This window comes from Rhincodon typus, chromosome 5 (assembly GCF_021869965.1).
Source record: "Rhincodon typus isolate 14 chromosome 5, sRhiTyp1.1, whole genome shotgun sequence".
Classification (NCBI taxonomy): domain Eukaryota; kingdom Metazoa; phylum Chordata; class Chondrichthyes; order Orectolobiformes; family Rhincodontidae; genus Rhincodon; species Rhincodon typus.
Window position 1 is genome coordinate 63,560,010 of NC_063336.1, and position 24,436 is coordinate 63,584,445.

Here is a 24,436-nt window from a genome sequence, read left to right on the forward strand (position 1 = left end):
ATCTGGAATCTTGGTAAATGACAAATCCAACAGGCTACCTCTTTAAACAGTGAAACTTGAGTTTAGTGAATTTTTTTATTCATTCGTGGGATGTGGGCATGACTGGCTGGCCAGCATTTTATTACCCTTCCTTTGTTTCCCCTTGAGGAGATGGTGGTGAGCTGCCTCCTTGAACCACTGCAGTCCACATGCTGTAGGTTGACCCACAATGCCTTTCGGGAGGGATTTCCAGGATTTTGGCCCAGTGACTGTGAAGGAACAACAATATTTCCAAGTCAGGATGGTGAGTGACTTAAAGGGAAACTTGCAGGTAGTGGTGTTCCCATGTATCCGCTCCTCTTGTCCTTCTAGATGGAAGTGTTTGTGGGTTTGGAAGGTGCTGTCCAAGGATCTTTGGTGAATTTCTGCAGTGCATCTTGTAGATAATACACACTGCTGCTACAGTATGTCTGTGGTGGAGGGAGTGGATGCTTGTGGATGTAGTGCCAATCAAATGGGCTGCTTTGTCCTGGATGGTGTCAAGCTTCTTGAGTGTTGTTGGGGCTGCACCCATCCAGGCAAGTGGAGAGTATTCCATCACACTCCTGACTTGTGCCTTGTAGATAGTGGACAGGCTTTGAGGAGTGAGGAAGCGGGTTTAATGCCGTGGTATTCCTAGCCACTGACTTGCTCTTGTAGCCACTGTGATTACGGCGTGAGTCCAGTTGAATTCTGTTGAGTTTCATTCTAGTAAATGAGAAAAGGAGCAATGGCAAAGCAAATGAAATGGATTGAAGACCTATTTAGGTACGCAAAGAGAAGTAAAAACAGAAAAAGAAAATTTAGATTAAGATAGATGAAAAACATATATGAAGGCACTGTGAGGTAAAAACAGGATTGATTTGCTACCTGCGGGACTGCAACTTATCTGCTTTACATATTTCCTTTCTGGGCCTCTGAGGTTAATTGGTATTATCAAAACATGGATCCATCACGAAAAGAATGCTTGCATTGATGAACATGACAGCTGTAGCATTTTATGACCAGTTTAGTTTGTATTTAAAGTTCAAATCCAGCAAATTTCTGAAATTTGGGGGAGTGTTCTTGAGACTAATGGTAATGGAACAGTGTAAATCAACACAGCACATCTTCCTGTTCTTTTTACTCATGAATAAAGGCATTTTTAACGTCATTATTTTGCCAGCAAATTGTGGGCCAGTGACACAACTAACAATGTGGTGGTTCAGTTTGCTGAGACCCCAAACATATAAATTGCTGTTAGATTTTTAAAACCTTTCTGTATTTTCCTTCTGTACTATTAAATCCAAACTTTGTTAGCTCTTGCTGAGAACAAAAGATACACTAGGCCAACAGCTTACTTTTTTTCAGTCTGTCAAAAATAGCAAGAATTTGCAGTTGTTTATAGCTAAGGTTATTGGAAAAGCACTACTCCTTTTGAAATGTTAAGCCTATTGTTCATGAATCAGATTGTTTACAACCTCCAAGAAGGGAATGACCTGGAACAGCATTCGGGGATTTGACACAAAGGAGAACAAACGTGAAGCTGGAATTTATATGATCTTTTGGAGTAGTAGGTCATAGGTTACCGCCCATGATTCTCTGCAGCCTGGTTAATCATGCTCGGAGTGTGGTGTCACAGGCTGGCCCATCTCTAATTGCCCTCTGAGGTAGTGGTGATCTGCCTTCTCAAACTTCTGTAGTTCATGTTGTGTACCTGCACTCTCAATGCTATTAGGAAAGGAGTTCCATTCCTTTAAGACAGCAACAGTGAAAGAATGATAACTAAGTCAAGATGGTTTGTGGCTTGGAGAGGAACTTGTAGTTGGAGGTGTTCCATGCATCTGCTGCCCTTCGTCCTTTTAGTGGTAGAGATCATGATTTTAGAAGGTGCTGGCGAAGGAGCCTTGGTGTATTGCTGTGGTACATCTTTTAGATGGTGCGCCCAGCTGCTGCTTGGTGCATTTTGAAGGTGGTTGATGAGGTAACAGCCAAGCAGGCTGCTTGATCCTAGATTGTGTTGAGTTTCTTGAATGTTGTTGTTGGAGCTGCCTTCAGCCAGACAAATGTTGGATATTCCTTCAGACTCATGACATCTGCCTTGTAGATGGTAGAGTGTCACTGTGGAGATGGGAGTTGACTTGGATTGTACGGAATTCCTAGCCTCTGACTTCATGTAGCCATATTACTACTACGGCTGTCTTCTTTTAGTTCCTGATCAAAGGTAACCAGCAGGATATTGATAGTGGGGGTAATGCCATTGAATGTCAAGGGGAGATGCTAGATGCTATCTTGTTGGAGGTGGCACAAATACTACTTGCCATTTTCAGCTTATGCCTGCATGTTGTCAACGACTTTCTGCATAGGAACACAGGCTGCTTCATTTATCTGAAAAGTCGCAAGAAGTGTTGAACATTTTGCAACCATCAACAAACATTTCCATGTTGGACGTTATGATGGCAGAAAGGTTATTAATGAAGCAGCTGAAGATGGTTGGGTGTAGTTCATATGCTGGGGACTTTGCAGTGATGTCCCAGATAATTGACCACCAACAACCACAAACTCTGTGGTAGTTATGTCTCTGACCAGCAGAGAATTCTCCCAATTCCAACTAATTGCAGTTTTGCTGAGGCTCGTTGATGTCTTGTTCAATCATAGACTGACTGAATGTTGAAGGCAGTGAGCTTCACCTTTAACTCAGCTCTTTTGTTTAGGTGTGGGAAAATGCAGGGACTGAGCAGCCCTGGTAAAATCCGAATTGATTGTCTGTGACCAGACTATTGGCCAAGTTAGAAGGGCTAGTTTGGGACATGGTGAACAGGAGGTAGGCATCATAGAGTTAATGTAACAAATTGTAATAATTGAGAGTTATTAAGAAAGAGTTAATAAGATGACGTGTGCCAGTTAATACGACTGATTTAGTTATTCTACTGTTCAAAATAAACCTGTTGGACTATAACCTGGTGTCGTGCAATTTTTGACTTTGTCCAATCCAGTCCAATTCCAGCACCTCCACACCAAAAATATTTGACACATTAAAAACTCTAGGGAGTTTGTGAAAAAGATTTGGATTCATAGCCTAGATCTCTAAATAGCACTAGAGGTTCTTAGGGTTATCAGATGGGACATTTTAAACCATGGCAAACATCTAAATACTACCTCTCTCAAATTTGCTTTTGTAGATGCTGGCAGATAGTTTACCATTTTATTACTTCACTAGTTCCTGGAGTTTTAATCTGCGAAAAGTGTAGGTGAATTAAGTGCCATTGCTTCCCCAAAAATTATGTCAACAGTTATTGTCCATCCTGGGATTCCATCCTCTCTTCACAACAATGCTCTCCTCTTCAGTTCTGAAAGGAACATGAAGGAATAGGAACATGAATAGACCATTAAACTGTTCGCATCCACTCAAATTCAGTGTGATCATGACAGATCTACTTCATCATTTCCTAGCTTGATTCCTGGGTCCCTTGATATTTGAATAGGTAGACATCTACTGACAATAAAACAGAAATTGCTGGAAAATTTCAGCAGCAACCCTTCTTCTTCTGAAGAAGGACCTAAACCCGAAAGGTTAAGCTTGATTTCTGTCCACAGATGCTGCCAGACCTGCTGAGCTTTTCCAGCAACTTCTGTTTTGTTTCTGATTTCCAGCATCCACTGTTCTTTTGTTTTTTCAAGAAGTCTATTGATCTCCATTTTGAACATATTCAGTGACTGGGCCCTCTGGGACAGAAATTTTCAAAAATTCACTATCCTGTGTGTGAATAAGTTCTCATCCATCTTGCTCTTCAGTGGCCTATCCATATTCTGACATTGTGATTTGTGGTTCTAGATTTCCTATGCCACCCCTGGGGAAAGCAAAGGAGCTTTCCGTCCAGCAATTATGCTGTGATCCCTGTATTAGTTATATAATTCTCCACTGCAATATTGTTTAATTTGCAGGTTGCACTGTTTTCCTCTGGCCTTCACCCTCCAGTTCATGAGGCAACCTTTCTCAAAGTGCGTTTTATGTCTGCACAATAGTTTGTTGATGTGGAGTAATTACTGAGCTATTTTCTTCCCTGTTCAAAGCCGTTGTAAGTTTGAAAAAAAGCTGAAAAATTTAAAAGTTGCCTTTCACCCACTTCCTATCAATTCAAAAGGCAAGCCTTCTTAACTCTTTCTAAATTGAACTTGTCAAATAGAAACAAAAGATCCTTGTCTGGTTGTGAGCTATTGTAACCAATTCAACTTTTCTTTCATCAAAAAACTAGAATATGTTATAAAACCTTAACAAAATTCACCTGTGTGTGGTGGTATAGTGGTTACATTGCTAAACGTAAAACCGAGAACGTTCAAATGCCGCCATAGTAAATTTAATATTGAATTTAAACCTGGTAAGTTATGGAGTAATGTGTTAACTTTGTCCGTAGCTGGAGGCGATATTCTTCTTTAATACCTACGGAAACATTTTAAGATTATTGTATAGAGCTTTTTCTTTCTAATGGTGGTGCACACTTGACTTGTTACCGCAGTGTTCTTAATTTGTGTAAGCTTTCTAAATTTCACAGAATCCTGCTTCTCTAACCAATTATAAACCTTGGTCAGATAACATTGCCGTTCTTAAAACCTATAGTTTAGTCCAACATTTGAATTGTGTCATCTGATAAATTAGTAATATGTTCAATTGATGACGACATAGATTCACTTATCTTGATTTGTTGCACATTTGCCCATATCATAACATTATTTTGTGTAGCTTCATGGATGTATATATAATTATTTTATGGGCTTCTTAGAAAAGTGAGTAAACCAGTAAATTCACTGAGCTTGTACGTTCAATGAGTACTGGTCACAAGTTCTATTACATTCATTCCAACTGCAAAACAAGATCATTAGTTGATGCTTATAATAGTTATTCAGAATCTCCAGCTGAGCATACAATAAGTATTTGTTAGCTGGCTCCCTCTATAGGCTAGTTTGTGTACAAATCAAAACAATATTTACCCTTTTCAGATAAAGGCTACTCTGCAAAACATTACTTTCTCACGAGGGCTGAAAAACATGCACTGTTCACCCCCGTGCCCCCACCCTTATCTTTTAGAATATTGCATCAGATCTATGGAATAAAATGAACTCTTTACTTTGCCTATATTAGGACAGGAAAGAGTAAGAAAATCAAAATCTGCAATTTTCAGGGGAAATTTAATTTGTGAACTAAGATGTTTGGGAAAAAAACTACCTCCTGCTTTTGTAGACATACAATTAATTGCAGTGGGTTAAGGTGATATATCGGGTGAAAACTTTTGTGTAAGTTCCATTTTGTTACTTTACTTACTGAAGCAGCAAAGATGTTCCATGACAGGGGGTGGGGGGGATCTTTTCCTCCTTGTTCTGATTTGCGATTCCTCATAATTGTCGTTGCTCTGCAATCATTCATTTACATGTCATTGCATTTAACTGCTAATGGAACCTGAATCAACACTGAAGTTTCTCAGTAGGTAAGCTTCTAATTTACATTTTTAAATTCTCTGATTATGCAAGATTATAGATGGCATCAAGGCTGTACAACACATTGTCGTCCAAGCGGATGAAAGACTCTCCAAGGCCATGATACCAGTTGCCTGTCTCCATGTAACCATTCTTGTGATGCACCTGGCAAATGAGGTGGAGGTAAACAAGTGAGTAGTTTCTTAAAAGGGCTTCTCAGAATGAGTGCTTGACTGGGTGCTAACATTCAGTTGTGTTCCATTTGTAGAAGTAAATTGAAGTGATGGACCGAATGGCTGCTTCCTGTCCTGTGATGACATTGAGTCATTATAAAATAACTATTCAACACTTTTTTTTTGTTTTTGAAACTTATTTTCCTGCTGTATCCATTTGTATACAATTCCTGGACTAATTGCTTTTGTCAGAGTATCCTAACCCTAAAGAAAAGAGGAATCCGTAAAATCACTTGCTCCACCTCTAAGGCAATGAATGATTTGAGAGAATTAAGAGACTGTAGCTTAATCAAAAAGACACTGATTACCTGACTAACTTGCTGCTATTATGTTTTCTCCATCCTTCTACTGGTTTAATTTGTTTCATTTTGTGGTCTTTGCTTTGTATTCCATTTGATTCATTAATCTCTCTCTTCTCTGTCCAGAATGTACATAGCTTCCAGTTTCCCACGACATTTCCCTTTTTACTGTTAGAAAAATATGTTTAAGAGAGTATACTAAGTTTTTGTAGAAAATACATGTATAATAAACTTTCAAACCTGAACCCCCATTGCATTAGTACTCATAATGTGCATAATCTGGGCATAAAGCAACTACATGACAGGAAAAAGTTGCTGAATTTCAGGTGCAGGGAAATTATGCAATACTTACAAAGCTGTATATCAAAGTCTGCTCGATTGTTGAGCACCAGCCCATCCTTAGAGCTTCCAAACCCCACTCCCTTCACATAAGCTGCTGATTTGTGAGCATTCTCCAGTTGAAATTTGTTCAGAGGATCAGTCTGTTAATGTTAAAAATGCTTGTCCCTTTTTATGAGTAAACCCCATAGATCCAGAATTGATTGATTGTGGACAATGTTCATTAAAAGCTTAATTCTTCCCAATTGAAGGGTTGCTTTGTGGAGTGGGAAAGGATCCAGAAGAGTAAAGTGTAAACGCTATTTGTACTAAACTATAGATTTATATAAAACCCTTGTCAATCTCTTGAATTCTCTTGCTGCTTTACAGTGTTTACATTAAACCAAGTTTTCAGTCAGAGCATGAAAAATGAATTTTTAAAAGAGCCTCATCCTCTGAAACATCGTCTACATTTTCTGTTTCTTTTGGTATATTTTTACAGCATAATTCACATTAAAAAATAGAAAATATTTTGACTGCATGTTTGTAACTGCTTTGCTTGATATGAAAATACAAGTTGAGTTGAAATTTAAATAGTCATACTTTAAATAAATAGATGGCATAGCTTGACACTTTGTGTCCCCATTGCTACTTTCTGTCTATTTTAAGTTTGAGTGTATTATAATGGAATTGTGAGGATATTTGGGCAGAGCTGGACTGGCAAAGTGAGCAAGACAAATGCATTTTCAAGTTGGACTTCCAGGTTTATGCTGACAGGAGACTCCGAGTCCAGTTATCGTTTTCTGTCACAGACTTTTAACTTTCCAATCCTTTTATTGCCTGCTCCTCCACCCAATCCTGCAGCATCCCTCTCTTAGCAACTTATAACCAGCACATTATTTGACGTACAGTACAAATTAAAACAAGAGGCATTAAATTCCACCTTTGCAGATCAACGAAGAGAAACAGTTGTTTACCTTTTTTAATTGCCAATATGCTGTATTTAAGTTTGTATAAATTGTTCTTTTAATTCAAACTGTACTGTTATGTTCATCAAGATTATTTCCAGTATATTTTGTAAGGATTTTAGTAGCAGATGACAGCTATATTTTAAATAGCTGTCTGACATTGTCCAAACCTTTTATGGTACTTGACTATTGTAGAAGCTTTTGCATGGTTGGAACAGGGTGATGGAAGTTTAAGTCCTTTGTTCATGTAAGCTGTATGATTTTTTTTCTGGCAGAGCGGTGAATGTTGTTGAAGAATGCAAGGAGACAGTGCAGGAAATCCTGCAGGGAAAACAGCTGGCTCTGCGATTTCAAGGGATTGCTGATTTTAGAGGTGAAGTTGTTTTTGCCCAACTGGTGCAAAATGAACACTTGGCAACACTAGCTCTCATTGCAGGTAAGTGGTTTGCTTTAAATTCAGTCCCAAATGTTCTTTTATATTATTTAAGTAAAAAAACAGTGTTGTTCAGTAACCATGCTTTAAGATTTTTGAATAATTTGTACCAAAGTGTTATCTTTTAGCAAATGTGCTCAACTTGAATTTTCTTTTTAAATTTGAATAATTTCTCAGTAAATTATTTCTGGAACGCTGGCCTAAAAGTACTGCATGGCAGTGGTTTTAAGGCTGGTGCTCCTTTCAGTCTGGATTTTCTGTGGAAACAGAAACAGTTCACGTTTCAAGTCCAATATGCCTCCTCTTCTTCAGAGCAGATTGAATGCTGAAGAGTCCCATTAAATTCAAAACATTGATAGAGCTTCTCTCTCCATGGATGCTGAGTTACCTGCTGAGTTTTTCAAGCACTTCCTGTTTTTTATATTAAATTTAGGAATGTCCTTTTGAGTGGGTATCCTGCTGATTCAAAGCTAAAATAAGAGAGAAAAGGAAACAAGGAAAGAAAAGGAAACAGAAAGGGTACAGAGATGGCGGCCTGAAATTCTTGAACTGTGTTGAGCTCAATAGGTTGTGAAGTGCCTAATTGAAAGATGAGGTGGTGTTTCTTGAGATTTAATCAGGTTTCACTGGAATGGTATAGTAGGCTGAGGACAAGGAGGTCAATTTGCGAACAAGGTGGAACATTTAAAAACAAAAGGCCAGTAGAAGTGCAAGATTATGCTTTCAGATTGAGGAAAGTGTTTGCAAAGTGGTCACCCTGTCTGCATTTGTCTTGGCAATGTGGAGGAGACCATATTGTGAGCAGTGAGTACAGTAGCCTAGATTGAAAGAAATACCCATATATCGCTGCTTCACCCAGAAAGGTGTTTTGGGCTCTGGATGGTGAGGAGAGGAGCTAAAGTGGCAGGTATTAAATCTCCTTCAATTGCTTGAAAAGGTGCGATGGGATGAGGACATAGTATTAGGGTGGTTGAAGAGTGGAACTGGACATTAAGGAGGCTCAATGAGTGCACCTCACTTCAGTTCTTTTTTGTTTTTTTTTTAATTCACTTGTTTCAGTTTTTCTCTTACTTCAGCTTTGTCAGCAGCACAGCTGCTCTACACTCATCTTTTGTTTTGCTTTTTGCCTCATCACCATTCCCTTTAGTCAGGGGAGACCAACTCCTGTTTTTCATTTCTCAGACCTTTGTTTGTCCTTGTTTGTCTTTCCCCTTGCTCAGAACTTATACTGTTCTAAACTTGTATCAGTTCTGATCAAAGGGCATCATTGTCAATGTAGACTTCCTCTGTCTCTCTTCAGATATGGTCTGACTTGCTGAGTATTTCTGGCATTTTCTGCTTTATTTAAAAAAAATAGATTTCCAGCACCTGTGGCGCTTGCTTTTGGAGGAAACGTGCTGGAAGCTGAGTGACTGTTGAGTTGGGTATAAAAATTTCATTTAAGAGTATACATTTAGTATTTGTCTCTGTTAGACACAGAGAAACTCACACAATGTCCACAAATCTTTGCAGCGCGGCTGCTGAATGCTAAGTTTATAGCTATGGACCTGATCAGACCCCGCAAAGTATAGTATGGAAAAAACCCAGACCCTAAATTTTTTTATATACTTTTTCAAAAAGGCAAGTGTAAGGTGTAGTGCTCCAGATATGATTCGATTGGTCCATCACTAAGCTTTGATCAAAACACTTTATTCTTACAACTGTTAAAATAGAACAAAAGAATTTGCATAACTTTGTTGAAATAGTAAACAAGGTAATGTATTATTTAACCACTAATTATCAACTGTTCCAATGTAGGCAACATCCCATAAGCACACCCTTGGCAAAAGTAATTTGGCAAAGCAGTTATTATTCTCACGTGCTGTCTTTCTCCAGTCCTGTAGAAAGAAACAATCTGCTCTTTTTGATTTTTAAGAGGAAGCCTCTAAGACTTCTGTCTAGCAGTAGAGAACTAAAGCTTTCAGCTATAGCACCCAGCAAAAACCTACAAAATAACTGAATGCAAAACCAAAATCCTCACCCCCTTTATAATTCATTTGTCTTATTAAAAAAAAAAAAAATCAACACCCAGGGAGAACTCAAAGCTGTTTACCAACTGCCTGCCTGAATGAAACATTTCAGCACTGCTGTGAGATCACCCTTCTGCAAGACTAACAAGACAGAACACCTCTCTTAAAGACATATTATCGTCGCATTATCTTTTTAATAAACAGTAAGCAGGACTCCTAGTTACTTACTGACACTACAAAGAATGAATAATGAATTTTTGGAAAATGCCCTGTTATAAAGCTCAGACTTTTTTTAAAACACTTATTTATCACCCAACATCAATGTTAATTTAAATAACTAGCCTTGGGTGTATATATCACTACACAACAGTAAACAGTGATGACCTATTTTACTGAGAGTTTAATTAAATTTACAATTAAGAGTACAATTTAAATCCAAATACTAATATTATTTTATTCATTTAAAACTTTAACTAACGAGACAGTCTGGCACGGAAACTCAGGAAACTTCACTTCAGTTACAGATAATACCTTTTAAAGCAGGGCAGCAACTTTACACACTTCTTGCCTTTCTCATTCAATTTAGGGTGAAAGTTGACACTCGGCCTCTGGTCTCTCCATGTTTTGAAGATCTGCTGCTTCCACATGGACACTTTCAAACTTGATGTGCACTTTGATCACTTGAACCTACTGCTTATTAACTCCTTCCAAGCCACAATCCGCGGAATGATCAATTACATCATTACATTCTAATTGGTCAGGAGGAGGTGAGATTTATGGGATGCATTAGCAATCTCTAATTGGCTCGTAAGGGTGATGGACATTGACTAATGCCACCTCCCACTATTTCCTGACTGGTTCCTTAATTTGTCTATTATCCACGGTACCATACTCTTCACTATATCTCCCTATGGCTTATATTAATAGTGCAGTCAGGACCCAGTGCTTGATACTTTCGAACTCCCATCTCAATTCTTGCTTATTTGGCGAAGTCCCCATTAATTCAGTAACTTCATTATCATTGACTATTTCCTCCTCTTCAAGCCATTTGTTAGATTGTTTGTTTGTCTTTTTCCTGTGTGGTTTTTGAATACCTGGAAAGAGTTTTAAAACCTTATCTTTTGTCTTTTTAAAAAAAAGTGTGAAAAGTTGCTCATAATCTCAAAATAATGCAAAATAAATACAGAAGATCACAAGGTATGAATCTGAACAAATTGCTATACAAAGTATATAAAATGTCAAGTAGTGAAACATTCTTCAATACATAGTTTCGAGTAATGAAAGACTAAGATGCTATACAATGACAAACCTTACAAAATTAACTCTAATACAGAGGTTACATTTCGTCAATTGCTTCACTTCTAAAACAAATTAAAATAGCACCGCTAGAACGGTACTGCAGTGGTTATGATTTTTTTAAGGGCTAACAAGCTGGGATGAATAATCCACAAGCATTATTCAACTTTGGAAGTCTGGATTTTAAGTAAAAATAAGCTAAACAGAGGCCCTCGGCCTTGTAGTTATAACTCTTAAAAGTTAAAGTAATGTCTTTATTCTGTCTGTGAACGCATGGTGCATTTCTTTGTAAAGTGAAGCTAAGCAAATTTGCATGATATTAAGATACTGAAATGAACATTGATTACAGTTAAGCAGAATAATGTATTAGATGAACCAATTAATGTACTGATTATGACTAAACTAAATCAATGTTAATTTCCCTCCAAATCCTACAACTGACCAAATTAAAACATTTCAAAATATTGAAGAATATGCATACCTGAAAATATTCATATCATCAAAAATTATACACCATTTTACTTTAAAGTACAGTGCAATTACTTTGCATCTAAACACTCCATTACAAAGTATCGCATTGTTGGAAACTATAGGCTGAATTTTAACAGAAATCGGCAAAACGGCAATTTTGGTGAGTTTGTTGGAGGGTTTCTCTCCATAAATCCTAGCAAGATTTCTCACACTATCTCTGAAACTTACCTCATTAGCTACACATCAAGCCTTGATGGCACGCTGCTTGTCTCATCTTTCCTCTTGGCAGAGGCGAAAATACTCACCACTGCTGAGTTGTTCTGCGATTGTCATCAGTGGCACCACATTTAAAATGCAGTCGTGAACCTGGTCAAGAGCTGACAGTCTGGAACTGCCCAGCACGTTTCCTCCTTCTAAAGAATTGTCCTGAAGATGGTGGACAGAGGCATGTTGGCACCCTGGTTTTGCCCATAGGGACCTGGAAGTCCTGGTGGATGAGGTAGTGCAGAGGAAGTCTGTCCTCTTCTGTCGGGACCAGCAGAGGAGGCCACATCACCAGACACTGTTAGCTTGGCCCAAGGTTGTCACAAAGGTCTGTGCTGTTTCAGTAGTCCGCAGGAATACCCAGCAATGTCACAAGGACATCAATGACCACCTGCTGTCTTGAGGGTAAGTGCTACCTCACACTCGCTCTGTCTCTGTTACTGCACCAACTTCCCACCAAGGCTCATGGGCACTATTGCATGTAGCATCTTCTTCACCGTCCCAACTCCTCCAAACGCTTACACTAATAACTGTGCAAGACCTCTGAGCTGCCTACTCACTCACTTGACACATCTCAGCACCTTTCCCATACCTGCACCAGTTACTTGTATCTCACTTTGTTTGTCTGATTCTACAGAAAACAGCCTAGAATAGGGCAGAAAAATCCAAAAGGGGTGGTACTGCATCCGATGTTCATCATCTTACCCCTGTTGAGGAGAGGATTCTTGCCCTTGCCACTGAGTTCTGTGACCTTGGGTGACCTTTGGTGACCTTTGGTGATGTTAAAATCTACATGCCTCCGCAACTAAGTAAGAATTGTCGTCCATTGCTGGTGTGCTTTCCCATTACTGCCAATATGAATGTAACCTTAACATACACAGACTTCTACCCTTTCTTTGCAGTGCATTCTCTTTAGTCTCCAGCAGGGACCGGTGGAACTTGCACATTTTTTTCCTTCAAGAGGTGGCTCCAGAAGACACACCCTCCACATCTGAGGAAGCCACAGAATCTTCAGAGACCAAGATCCTCATTGACAAGGCTGTCTCCTGCACCCTCTACTACCTTCAAAACTGACAGCTCAGTGGATATTCTAGCTGGAGTAGAGTTGGAAATCCACGCTGGTGAGCACATCACTGCCACATCGCTGCCATTAATTGAGGAGAAAAAGCCAATCACTGCCACTCTGAATACTGGCACCTGCTCAGCCCCTGACAGAAGATCATCCCATAGTGTTGACAATTAACAACTTCATACAAATGCACAGGCAGACTCGGGAGTTGCTGACAGGTTTGTTGGAGGCGCCAGAAAATCTGACAAGCAGATTGGAGGACTCCATCAGCACTGTTTGTATTGTTCTGCCTCTGCCATGCAAGCATGTGCTTGTCACTATGGACTGGTTAGCAGCTGCCGTGGACAGTCAGGTCCAACATACTCCGTATCTGCTGGATATACTCACATACTTGCACTCCATCACTCGCGTCCTCAGCACTTACAGCAAGATGATAGGGACAAAGTACCTTGACCTCATTCCAGAATAATTGATCAATTAATTAATTTGTGATCTACAAAATCTGAAAGCCCAGACAAAGTCCATTTTTTCTTCAGTGACCACTAATGTTTGTGCTGCTAATATAAAAATCGGAATAACACAACTCCACAAATTATGGTAATGCTAATAAGGTATTTATTGAATGCTTTGGTTTCCAAAATTCATAAAACCTGATCTCTTCCAGTTTAATTTGCTTTCAGTTGGTTTAATAAAATACCTTTCTGCTTTTTGTTTTCTCAAGTGACCAGGTTGGTATACTGTGTACCTTATCCAAATAAATTTACAACAAGGCTGTTGTTGCTTCGTACATTTGTTAGGTTTTTTTCCTGTATAAAATTCAGTGCACAATAGGAGTAGGTCATGTTTTTTTCTGTTAAACCTGTATCAACATTCAATAAGATCATGGCTAATCTGTCCCAGGCCTCAACTCCTCTTTCATGCCACTTCCTCATAACCTCAATATTTCAAATATCCATTTATCAACCTCCTCTTTTTAAATACCTTCACCGATCTAGCCTCCATGACTTTCTGGGGTGGAGAATTCCAGAAGTCCACTACCTTTGGGAGAAGAAAGTTCTGCGCATTTTGATTTTAAATTGAGGCAATTGGGGCCAATCCATGTACATCAACAAGAATAGGATCGATGAGTGAACGTAACTTGATTAGGATAGGATAATAGGACAGCAGAGTTTTGGATGAGATAGTGGGAACTGCTTTGTTTTGGATGAGCTGTTTGCTGGAGATTGGAAGATGTAGACCAACGTACATACAAAATTCAGTAGCCCACTTAAAACCTTTGTAACTTGAGCATTATGATCATGTGAGCAAATGGAGGTGACTTAGTTTAGATACATAAATGTACAAATTGGTTCCCTTTTGATCAGAGAAAGAGGCCTCTATGGTTTGCACTGTCCAAGTTGTTTTGCATTGGGCTAAGCTTGTGGAAGTCTGTACCTCATGAGGCCCAGTCAGTTACTCTGAAAATATTTCTGGATGAACTCATTAAATTAGAATTTGGCAGCTTGTACCAATACAAATGTCATAAAAACCAAACAGTTATCACCAGGAAACCTACACAGAATAACACTGACTGTATCAAAGAAACATCTGTGAAGTTATGACACAGAATTAAATTCCTTGGCTTTAGCAAAAGTAAAGCATGACACACTGACCTTACTACTTTACAAAAGTATTTGATGTCCTACAAGTGGATAACAAAAAATATACATCATGCCTTCTCTTGAAGGTTGTGATTTTAGTTATAGTGTGCTTCAGTGGATGGTGGTTTTTCTGTCAAAGTGGCCATTTTCATTGGTGTGTCTATTCAGCTGTGGGTGTCTTCACCTTGTCCTTTTGAACTTATTGTTGGGATTGGGGCTGCATTAGTCTCCACACACACTCAATCCATTATGTCGTCTTCTGATATCTGCTTACTCATTCCAGGTGATAGAACTAATGATTAGGGCTGAAGATTCTGTCTGAATTTTGTTGGTTTCCTGCTTAAGTTGCTGAGGTCAATTGTGTTGAATCAACCATCCTCATTATAGCTGAGTAAGGAGAGTGTGCGGTATCCAGGAGCAGGCAATGTTTCATCTTCTAATTTTTAAAAGTATCTGACTGACTTCATATCCAAACCGTGTAAAATCTCTTGCAAGTCTTTTCCATTAAAAGGTGGGAAAGGAGATCTGGGTGTGTTGTGAATGTATACATTGTGTTTTCTTGTGATTAAAAGTAATTACAACATGTTTTCTGATTGAAGCATTACACCAGAATATTATTGGTATGGATTTGCATTTTTATGGTGGTTGGTGAAAAATTTGTGATGGAGGAAAAAGTGTGTTACTGTCAGTGATTCAGTGACTTTCACTGATTTAAAATCTCCAATTCATTCAACGGGAGCATGAGACTTCTACGAGGATCATGGTTTGCTCCTAGTGACAAAAGGCAGTGAAGCAGATTATTTCCACCAGTACAGACTTTGGGAAGCCTACCATGTGAAGACCGGGCTTCGATTGTATTTGACTGGCGTTTGGGAATTGAAACAGGACTGAAGGCTTCAGTCCACCCAACACCTGAGCTGGAAGAAGTTACATGCTCCACCCAGTAAGTCCCTAAATTGAAAACCGATTCTTATGCACATCATGGAATTCTAATTTGTGTGAAGTGTTGGCTAGTTGATTTAAGTAAATGCTCTTTTGCTCAGCAGTAGATCGGTTGGGGGAGATGATTGTATAAATAGTTTTTATCGTTTTAGGGTATCTCCTGCCCATTTATTCCTGATTTAAATTTGCCTCATTCAATCTTGCAGCAATTTTGCAAAAGCTCCTGAATATTTATGTTTTTACAGCGAAACACTATGCCAGCAAATATTTTGGCTTATTATGATGCTAACTATCTACGTTTCCAGTCTGAATTGGAACGTTATAGAATGTGCATTTTCATTAATCGTTGCTGAATTTTATTGATATTTATAAGATCAAGGTTGGTACCTTAGCCTTGGTTTGATCCCAGTTATGTGAATTTTATTTGCTACTTCTATGTAAAATTTAGCTTTGATATCAACAAACTCAAATAAGGGCTGCATGGTGGCTCAGTGGTTAGCACTGCTGCCTCACAGTGCCACATTCCACCCTCGGGCAACTGTCTGTGTGGAGTTTGCACATTTTCCGTGTCTGTGTGGGTTTCCTCTAGGTGCTCCGGTTTCCTCCCACAGTCCAAAGATGTGCAGGCTAGGTGGATTGGCCATGCTAACTTGCCCATACTGTTCAGGGGTGTGTCAATTAGGTGGGTTATAGAGCGATGGTTTGGGTGGGATGCTCTGAGGGTCGGTGTGGTCTTGTTGGGCTGAAGGATCTGTTCCCGCACTGTAGGGATTCTAAGAAAAAAATCTTTATTTTACCTGGCACGTTATGCCTCAGCACACTCGATAAATCAGCAAAAATTATTCAACTGAAATACCAGAAGTTTACTGTTTTATCACAATGTCCAAGTAGTCACCTGAGAGTGTAAGTGAGAAGGTTCTCTGCTGCTAAGTTTTATTTAAGGCAAAGTTGCATTATTATTTAAGTGATTTATTCGGTAAATTAAGTATAACAGCGAAATGTATATTCCCTTTACATTAGGTTTTGGTTTTGCATAGTACCGGTTAATAAAAAGTTTATGTCTTGTTTTGCTATCATTAGAAGTGTCCTGCCTGTGTTTTTAATGGAATTGAAGCTGACCTATTTCAATGTTTCAATGATGTTTCTAGTTTGTATGAATATCAACTTTATTGATTAGCTCCAGAAAATCAGACAGCTACAGAACATTGAGTGGCCAAATGCACATAATACTATTCCATAATAATAATTCTATAAGTAATACTTATGGAAATATAAAATATAATTTTAGGTCAATTCTAAAAGTATTATTTTGAATTTACAAAAACCTAGAAGGAGCAGGAGTAGACCCTTAAACTACTTTGCCTTTCAGTATAATTATTGCTGATTTTTGGCCTTCCCTCCATTTTCCTACTCACTTGTATAAGTGATTCGCTGAGAGACTAAAAACCTGCCCATCTCAACCTTGAATATATTCACCAGTGGAGTATCCACAATCTTCTGGTGTAGGGAATTCTTAGATTCTCGACCCTCTGAGTAAAGAAATTTCTCATCTTTGAAGGGATCAATCATTTAGGACTGTGTGCTGCCTGCCCTCATACGCCCCTTGAAATTCATCCATGTTTCAATGAAATCACCTCTCATTCTCCTAAACTCAAGAGTTTAGCTCCTAATTCTTTAGCTTCCCATCATGGGACAATCCTCTCATCTCACAAATCGATCTAGTGAACCTTCACTGTGTAGCTTCCAAAGTGCTTACCAATCAGCACTCCCCTTCCATTATAGTGTAAGTGTTGTTTTCCTTTCACCTTTGGTAGTTCTTGCAAATTGCTATAAACAGTGCAAGACAATAATGGCACTTAACTGTTTTATCTATGGGAGATGAGCGGCACAGTGGCTCAGTGGTTAGCACTGCTGCCTCACAGCGCCAGGGACCCGGGTTCCGTCCTCGGGTGACTGTCTGTGTGGAGTTTGCACATTCTCCCCGTGTCTGCTTGGATTTCCTCCGGGTACTCCGGTTTCCTCCCACAGTCCAAAGATGTGCAGGCTAGGTAGGTTGGCTATGCTAAATTGCCCGTTGTGTTCAGGGATATGGAGCTTAGGTGGGTTATGGGGGATGGGTCTGGATGGGATGCTCTCAGGGTCAGTGTGGATTTGTTGGGCTGAATGGCCTGTTTCCACCCTGTAGGGATTCTATGATCTGTAATGTGCTGGAAATCAAGCTCCTCTATTCCTGGAGTTGTCACAGAAGTAAACTACTTGTTAGAAGAATTCCCCAATTTATCTGACATTCAGACCCAGGTTGACAAAGTAAGGAACAGATTTCTGCACTTGATAAGAATTGCTACTTATTATAAGTTCTAACTGCAGGTAAACAATTATGCACTGTCAGTATATAATTCTACTAGTAAAAACTATAACCCCGTTATAAACTCTCCCTCTACACACACACAGACAGGAAAAAGAACATTGATAAAAACCGAAAGAACTGCAGGAACAAAAACAGAAGTTGCTGGAAAAGCTCAGCAGGCCTGGCAGCATCTGTGAAGAAAAAAATCAGAGTTAACGTTTTGGGTCCAGTGACCCTTTTTCAGTACTGATGGTAGCTGAGAAAACATCAGTTTATATTGCAGAAAATAGGGAGGGGGTTGGGGTAGAGAGTAAATGATAAGATAGCGCCCGAAGAGAGAGAAAAGCAGTTGGATAGACAAAGGAGTCGATAACGATCTGGTTAGGAGGGTGAACTTCTAGACAGACTCCTAGTTGGATAGACTACAATCAAGTTAGCCACGACCTTATTGAATGGGGACGTAGGTTCTAGGGGCCTATTGTTCTTTATGCTCCTTTGTGATTTTATCACCAAAATGCATATGATCCTGCTGAAGTGTACTTTCTACTCTTCTGTGCCTAATATCACATTCCATTGTTCTACCCACTTTTATATTCATACTCGTAGAGATCGACAGCATGGAGAAAGGTCCTTTGGCCAATTATGTCCATGCCAGGCAAAAACAACCATCTGACTATTTTAGTTCCATTTTCCAGTAATTGACCCATAGCCTTATCTGCCTTGGCATCGCAAGTTCACATCTAAATATTTCTTAAAAGTTATGAAGGTTTCTCCCTCGACTGACCTTACAGGCAGTAAGTTCCACTACCCTCTCCGTGAACAAAGGTTTTCCTCTAAACCTTCTTCCTGTCACCTTAAATCTATGCTCCCCGATATTTGATCTGTTTTCCCGTGTGTGAGGCAGATATGTTGTGTGGTAAGAACATTGTCAGTGCTTTTGGATAATGTTTGTTGCTGCTTCAAATCTGTTCTATCCCAAGTTTTCCTTATGAAAAATTAGACCCACACTGTGGGACTCCAGTGCTGAAGTTTCTTTTTATTATTCATTAATGGGATAAGGATGTTGCTGGCTAGGCAGCATTTATTGTCCATCCCTAATTGCCCAGAGGGCAGTAGAGAGTCAACCATATTGCTGTGGGTCTGGAGTCACATGTAGGCCAGACCAGGTAAGGATGGCAGTTTCCTTCCCTAAAGGACATCAGTGAACCAGATGGGTTTTTCCAACAATCAACAATGGATTCATGGTCATCACTAGATTCTTAATTCCAGATATTTTATTGAATTCAAATTCCATCATCTGCCGTGGCAGGATTTGAACCCGGGTCCCCAGAGTGTTATCTAGGTCTCTGGATTTACAGTCCAGCAATGATACCACTAGGCCATTGCCTCCCCTTATTTAACTTGACTGGTCATCAGACATTTTTCTTTCAGTTTGCCAGTTTCATTTCAGTAACTATACATGCACATGAAAAAGAATAAAAACACTTGAAAGGAAAACATAATAGAATATTCGTTAAACAATTTTTACACTAGAATCAAATTCCATCACTAAGAATTACAGACCAATAAATTTACGGATGTGCAGGATCTCCTGAGGATGTGATGGTAATGTTGCACCATGATACTAATCATGGAATAATGTGTAGCACAATCGTGTGTGTAATGTATCATTAACATTTATTTCACCCAATTAATCTATGTCACACAATTGATATGACCTGTATAATCTTGAAATTCAACCTCTTTTAATTGCGGTATTAATGTAGCAGAGCGCAGATTCAATTGGGGTCATTAAGCTTCCAAAGTTTCTTGTATAGTGTATTGATACAAAAACACCTCAAAGTCTGAATTGAAGCTGTTATGCTTTTTCTGAAGCCGTTATGCTTTTTCTGAAGCTCAGTGGCAAGTGAAACAAAAGAGAAGGAAACAGCCAACACAGTTTAGATTAACTTTTAAAATAGAACATTAAAGCGTAGGCAAGTAAATGAGGACTTTAATACCAAATTGAAACACACATGGAAGATGAACATCATTTAAGATTCATTGGGAGTGTGTGTCTGTGTCTGTGTGTGTTGGGGTTGTGGTCTGGAAGATCCAAGTTACAATTATATTGGCTATGTTTTAAAAAAAAGAGTGCTGAGTATTTATTTGAATTGAATCGTCCTTAACTCTGGTATTTCCCAAAAGTTATTTTTTAATGAAAAAATAGTTATTGTTTTAAACTTTTGCATATTTTAGCTATTACAGCTTGTGTGAAGATAAAATGGAGCTCAATTTGATGTATTTAATATAAATTCCCAAGGCTTAAATTGTGGTTTTTTTATTGCTTTTAATCAGTAGTGTTATATCTGAATGACTGGAGGATGGGTATACGAAAACATTCTCCAAGCTTCATTTGAAATATAAAATTTGTGTAGCATAAGCAGTAAACTTGTATTGTGTTCGGTAACTAACTGCAGCATGCTGGGATTTTAGTCCATGAGAGGTTATAGTCTTAACAGGAAGTTTTAAATTGATAAAATTATGGACATGTAGCTGTTGGGCTGCATTCAAATAAAAGTTTGTGCAGCTTTTGTTTTCTCCAGCAATGTTTTAATATAAGATGAATAGCAAATGAAATAGTAAGGCACAAACATCGCAAGCACAAATACAATTATTGATTTGTATGCAGTATCAGTTATGTTTACAACTAGCTGTTGGATTTCACTTTGAGTTGAACGGTGTGCGATGGGTAGAGAATTTTGGTGTCAGCTATAAATCTTTATTTTAATTATCTAAATGTGGAAAACTAACAGTCATTGTAAATGTTGATTACCCCACAGCACGAAATTATAATGTAGTTGACATCTGTGGGTTCCTATCTAGTTGAACAGATAGCATATTCATTTCATATAAATATTTTTCACTGATGAAACACATTACGAATTGATGGTTTTTAATTGACCATTATTTGCACTGTGATTTCCTTCATTGTCCAAATGGTACTTTAAATGAATTTGTTGTTGAGCTGAATGATTTGTCTTTGTTTGCCAGCGTTATTTTATCTGGAGAAATAATACTTTTTGTGTTGTTGGTCAAGCTTTAATGGTACTGGAGTTAGGAATTGAATATTGTGCTCCAGTTCAGCAGTATTTTTGACTCGAGGGAGAAATGCAACGAATGTTATGTTTATGCTAAATTAGAAAGATAGGTTCAGTATCATTTGAGTTAATGAGTTGTATTGTGTTCATTTGCATCTAAGGAGAAAGCTGGAATGAAAATATTCAGTAAAAAGAGTTCAAACTGGTGGACTATTTTTACTGCTGCTTGTGTTATTTTGAAGAAGTTTGTTCTGTCACTTACGGCCTAAGCCATGGTTTGAGGGTGTTTTTTCTTTTTCTAAGGCTTTCTTAATTCTAGGATATCATGAGAGAGCTTGTGCCACATACAGCAAGCTAAATACAGCAACAAGAATGACCTCTGACTTCACTGCTTTACCATACATTATGTAATGAGAATAAATGTATACTCGGCTCAAATAAGTGAGGCTTTGGAAATTATTTTTGAAGATGGGAAAAGAAAACATGTAAGTGTAATACCTTGAGGGAACATCTGCATCCTTTTTCTTTTGGAAAAATAATAAATTCTGTGCCCATCTTAGTGATCCTGGGGCAAATTATTTTTATTTGAACGTCAAGTGGATTAATTGAGCTAACAGCAGGGTAAAATTCCCTTTATTGTTCCCAACACATTTTTGTCTTAGTTCCCAGCCCCAGGAGGGCTCTAATACGGCATTTCTCTTTTCCTTTTCATTTCCTCCATTAGCTGGTCTTTTCCTAAGCGTTGCTGACAGACATATGCCAGATTATGAGCTATTGTGCAATGTCCCTTCAATGTTAATTTTCAGCTGCGTGAAGTCACAGCTGTGTAGGAACTTGTAAGGTGTCATTACGTGTTTTTTTTTCCCTTTTGATGAATGTTGTTTATACCCAGGCTTGATTCCTTCTTCAATAAGCCTACATCTTTATTCTGTGTTTCTTCTTTCATCTTCTGAGGGGTCCATCAAGGCAAACAGCACAACTACATTTTGAAGAGTAACCACAAGTACACCATCCTGTTCCTGCTGATTTTCCTGCCCACTGCATCTACTAGGGATAATCTGGACGACAGCCTCCCTGTTCAACTCCCCTTTCCATTCCTGTCTCTGTAGATTGCCAAAGTGTAAGCTTTAACTGTCCCTTTCCACTCCTCGCTTCAGAAAACTGATTCACTTATGAACATGCTCCTTGCCATTCATTAACTTGCTGTGGCTGGTAACTGCAACAATATAACCTTATTGGAAATATGTCTTAGGGGCTGATGACACATTCTCCATAAATGAAGCCCCATCCCTGCTGCTCTTTCCACTGAGCCTGCGTGGTGGAGATGTGGCTTGATCACCAAATTACGCCACACTTTGGTCTAGACCGTTACTTCTCATGAAGTTTTGCCTCCTTTGAACATCTTGTCTTATTCCACTTTGTGCCTTTCCTCTGAAGTCACCATTCTCTACTCCCACCAAATTTCTACCAAATTTTCAGTCTTCTAATTCTAGTTGATTGAATAATAGTCTGCTGCCAAGCCCCTAAACTCGGGAATTCCGTCCCTAAATATTCCCACCTCTCCACTACTTTTTTCACTTTTAGGGCACCACTTCTTGAAATTGAGATGAAAATTTTGATTTTAACAATGTATTCTAATATTGTAGCATGTGGTTAGTGTCAATTTCCCATTAAAGGCTCCTGTGAAGCACCTTATGATGTTTATTATGCTAAAGACTATCTAAATTAAGTTGTTGTGGCCCTAGAGGTATAAAGGTAATACATTTACTTACAGGACAATCCAATCCTATGTATTCCTCTGTGTAGTGCTCTTGCTTTTTCATATTTTCAATTTAAATAAAAAAAATTACGTGGACATGTTCTGCTGCTTGGAGGGAGAAAAGTGCCGTATGTTTTACACAAGATGTTTGGTCCTAGTTAAAAACAAATTTGTTTCAAAAAATCTCAAATATTTTGTAGGTTAATGCATTTATTTATTTTAAAAAAAATCATTAAATGCAGAGTATAAAATGTTTTTAGTACCGGAAGCAGAATGAGACAAATGCCAGTTGCTTTCTCGTCAGAGCATCTCTGTTGATAGGCAATCAGATTTGTATTGAATATCCCTTGGAAAGCTGTTGTGATAATTAAACATGTATGGACCTACAGAATGTAATGCGTATTCCACTTAATTTGATACATGGCTATTTAGCTGAGTAATTGATACAACTCTTCCTGAAATTATTGATTTGTTTCTGTCCTGTGACAGACAGAAGATATGTTAGGAGATGTATTATACATCCACTTTATCCAGAAATAACTAAATCTCAATCGTTTATCCCACAGAGACTGTGAAGACAAGGTTCCAAGCAAATGGCATTTTGACTGCAGACAGCCAAGCTTTTAAACCTCACCTGACCTTTATGAAACTATCAAGGGCACCAAAACTACGTCACCAGGTCAGATCACATTTCCAATCAATCACTAGTAGGTATATAAGTAGAACCAATACAAAAAGCAGTCACTGGAGTCACTCATCTCTTAATGCTGCTGCTATACAGAACATTTAACGCTGTCCTTAATAGATGTGTATTGGTTCATAATCTTTTGTCGCATGAGGTATGTCCTTTTATTTCTGTGTCTTACAAAAATGCAAAAAGAATTGAGATGGATGAAAGAATGATATTGCTGAAGATGGGAACTTGTTTAGCTGGAATGTTCACCTTTAGAGCATGCTAAATTGATTGACATTATGAGAACAGTTTATTTTTTTTTCATCTCTGAGGGATCTCAGCAATGTAGATTTTGTAACGAAAAGTATTTTTAACATCATCAATATTGAGCATTTTCAGGCCGTGTGTATAGTATAGTACCCTAATTTCAAGTACAGGGAAACATTTGTTCTGGAAACTACATATCTATTACTCATGCTACCTACGTGTTTGACCAATCTGAGTGCCTGGTAATTCATGCTAATGCGGTGGGAGCTGAATTTCTGTCTTCTGCACTTGTTTTACACTGAACACTTATAGCATACAAATAAAGGAGCTTTTCACTTCAATCATCAGGACAGAAGCAAATCCAACCTCTAACCCACTGCACTATCCAGTTCCTAAATTTGAGATCTTAATTCTTTTGCGTTCTGTTAAATTTCAATCAGTGGTCTAAACGGAACAAGCATTTCTAACACATTGAAGTACAAACCTTGAAAACCCTCTTTATGCATGGAATAATAGCACAGTACAATAGCACTAACTAAACCAGGAGAAGTGAGTTATTTTGATGCTCACATTGTGAGAAATTGTGCTAATCAAGCTCTACGCTTGTTATGTGAAAAGCATGCCTGTATGCACAAAGTGTAATCTGTACTGGAGTTGGTGGTGCTAGGCTGTTTCAATGATACAATAATGACATAATTGTATATAAAATATGAGCAAACACGATCAATGCGCAGTTATTGTATAGCTAGCTTTAAAAATTCGGCTAGTTGACTTTCAACATGTCACTCATTCAGTCCCTCTTGAAAAAGATATGTCTTGGTACTGTATAACAGAGGTATAACATACAACAGAGATAGTAGGAACTGCCGATGCTGGAGAATCTGAGACAACAAGGTGTA

The 24,436-nt window shown here is 38.5% G+C and overlaps 1 protein-coding gene across 1 annotated transcript in view; it reads left to right on the top strand.

The window, feature by feature from the left end:
• LOC109933514 overlaps window positions 1-24,436 on the top strand; it is a 60,823-nt gene that overhangs the window by 14,245 nt on the left and 22,142 nt on the right. The window contains exons 4-6 of the mRNA XM_048597044.1: window positions 5,524-5,660; window positions 7,563-7,723; window positions 23,164-23,276. Coding sequence (XP_048453001.1) covers window positions 5,524-5,660; window positions 7,563-7,723; window positions 23,164-23,276 — 411 coding nt within the window. The remainder of the gene's footprint in view (window positions 1-5,523; window positions 5,661-7,562; window positions 7,724-23,163; window positions 23,277-24,436) is intronic.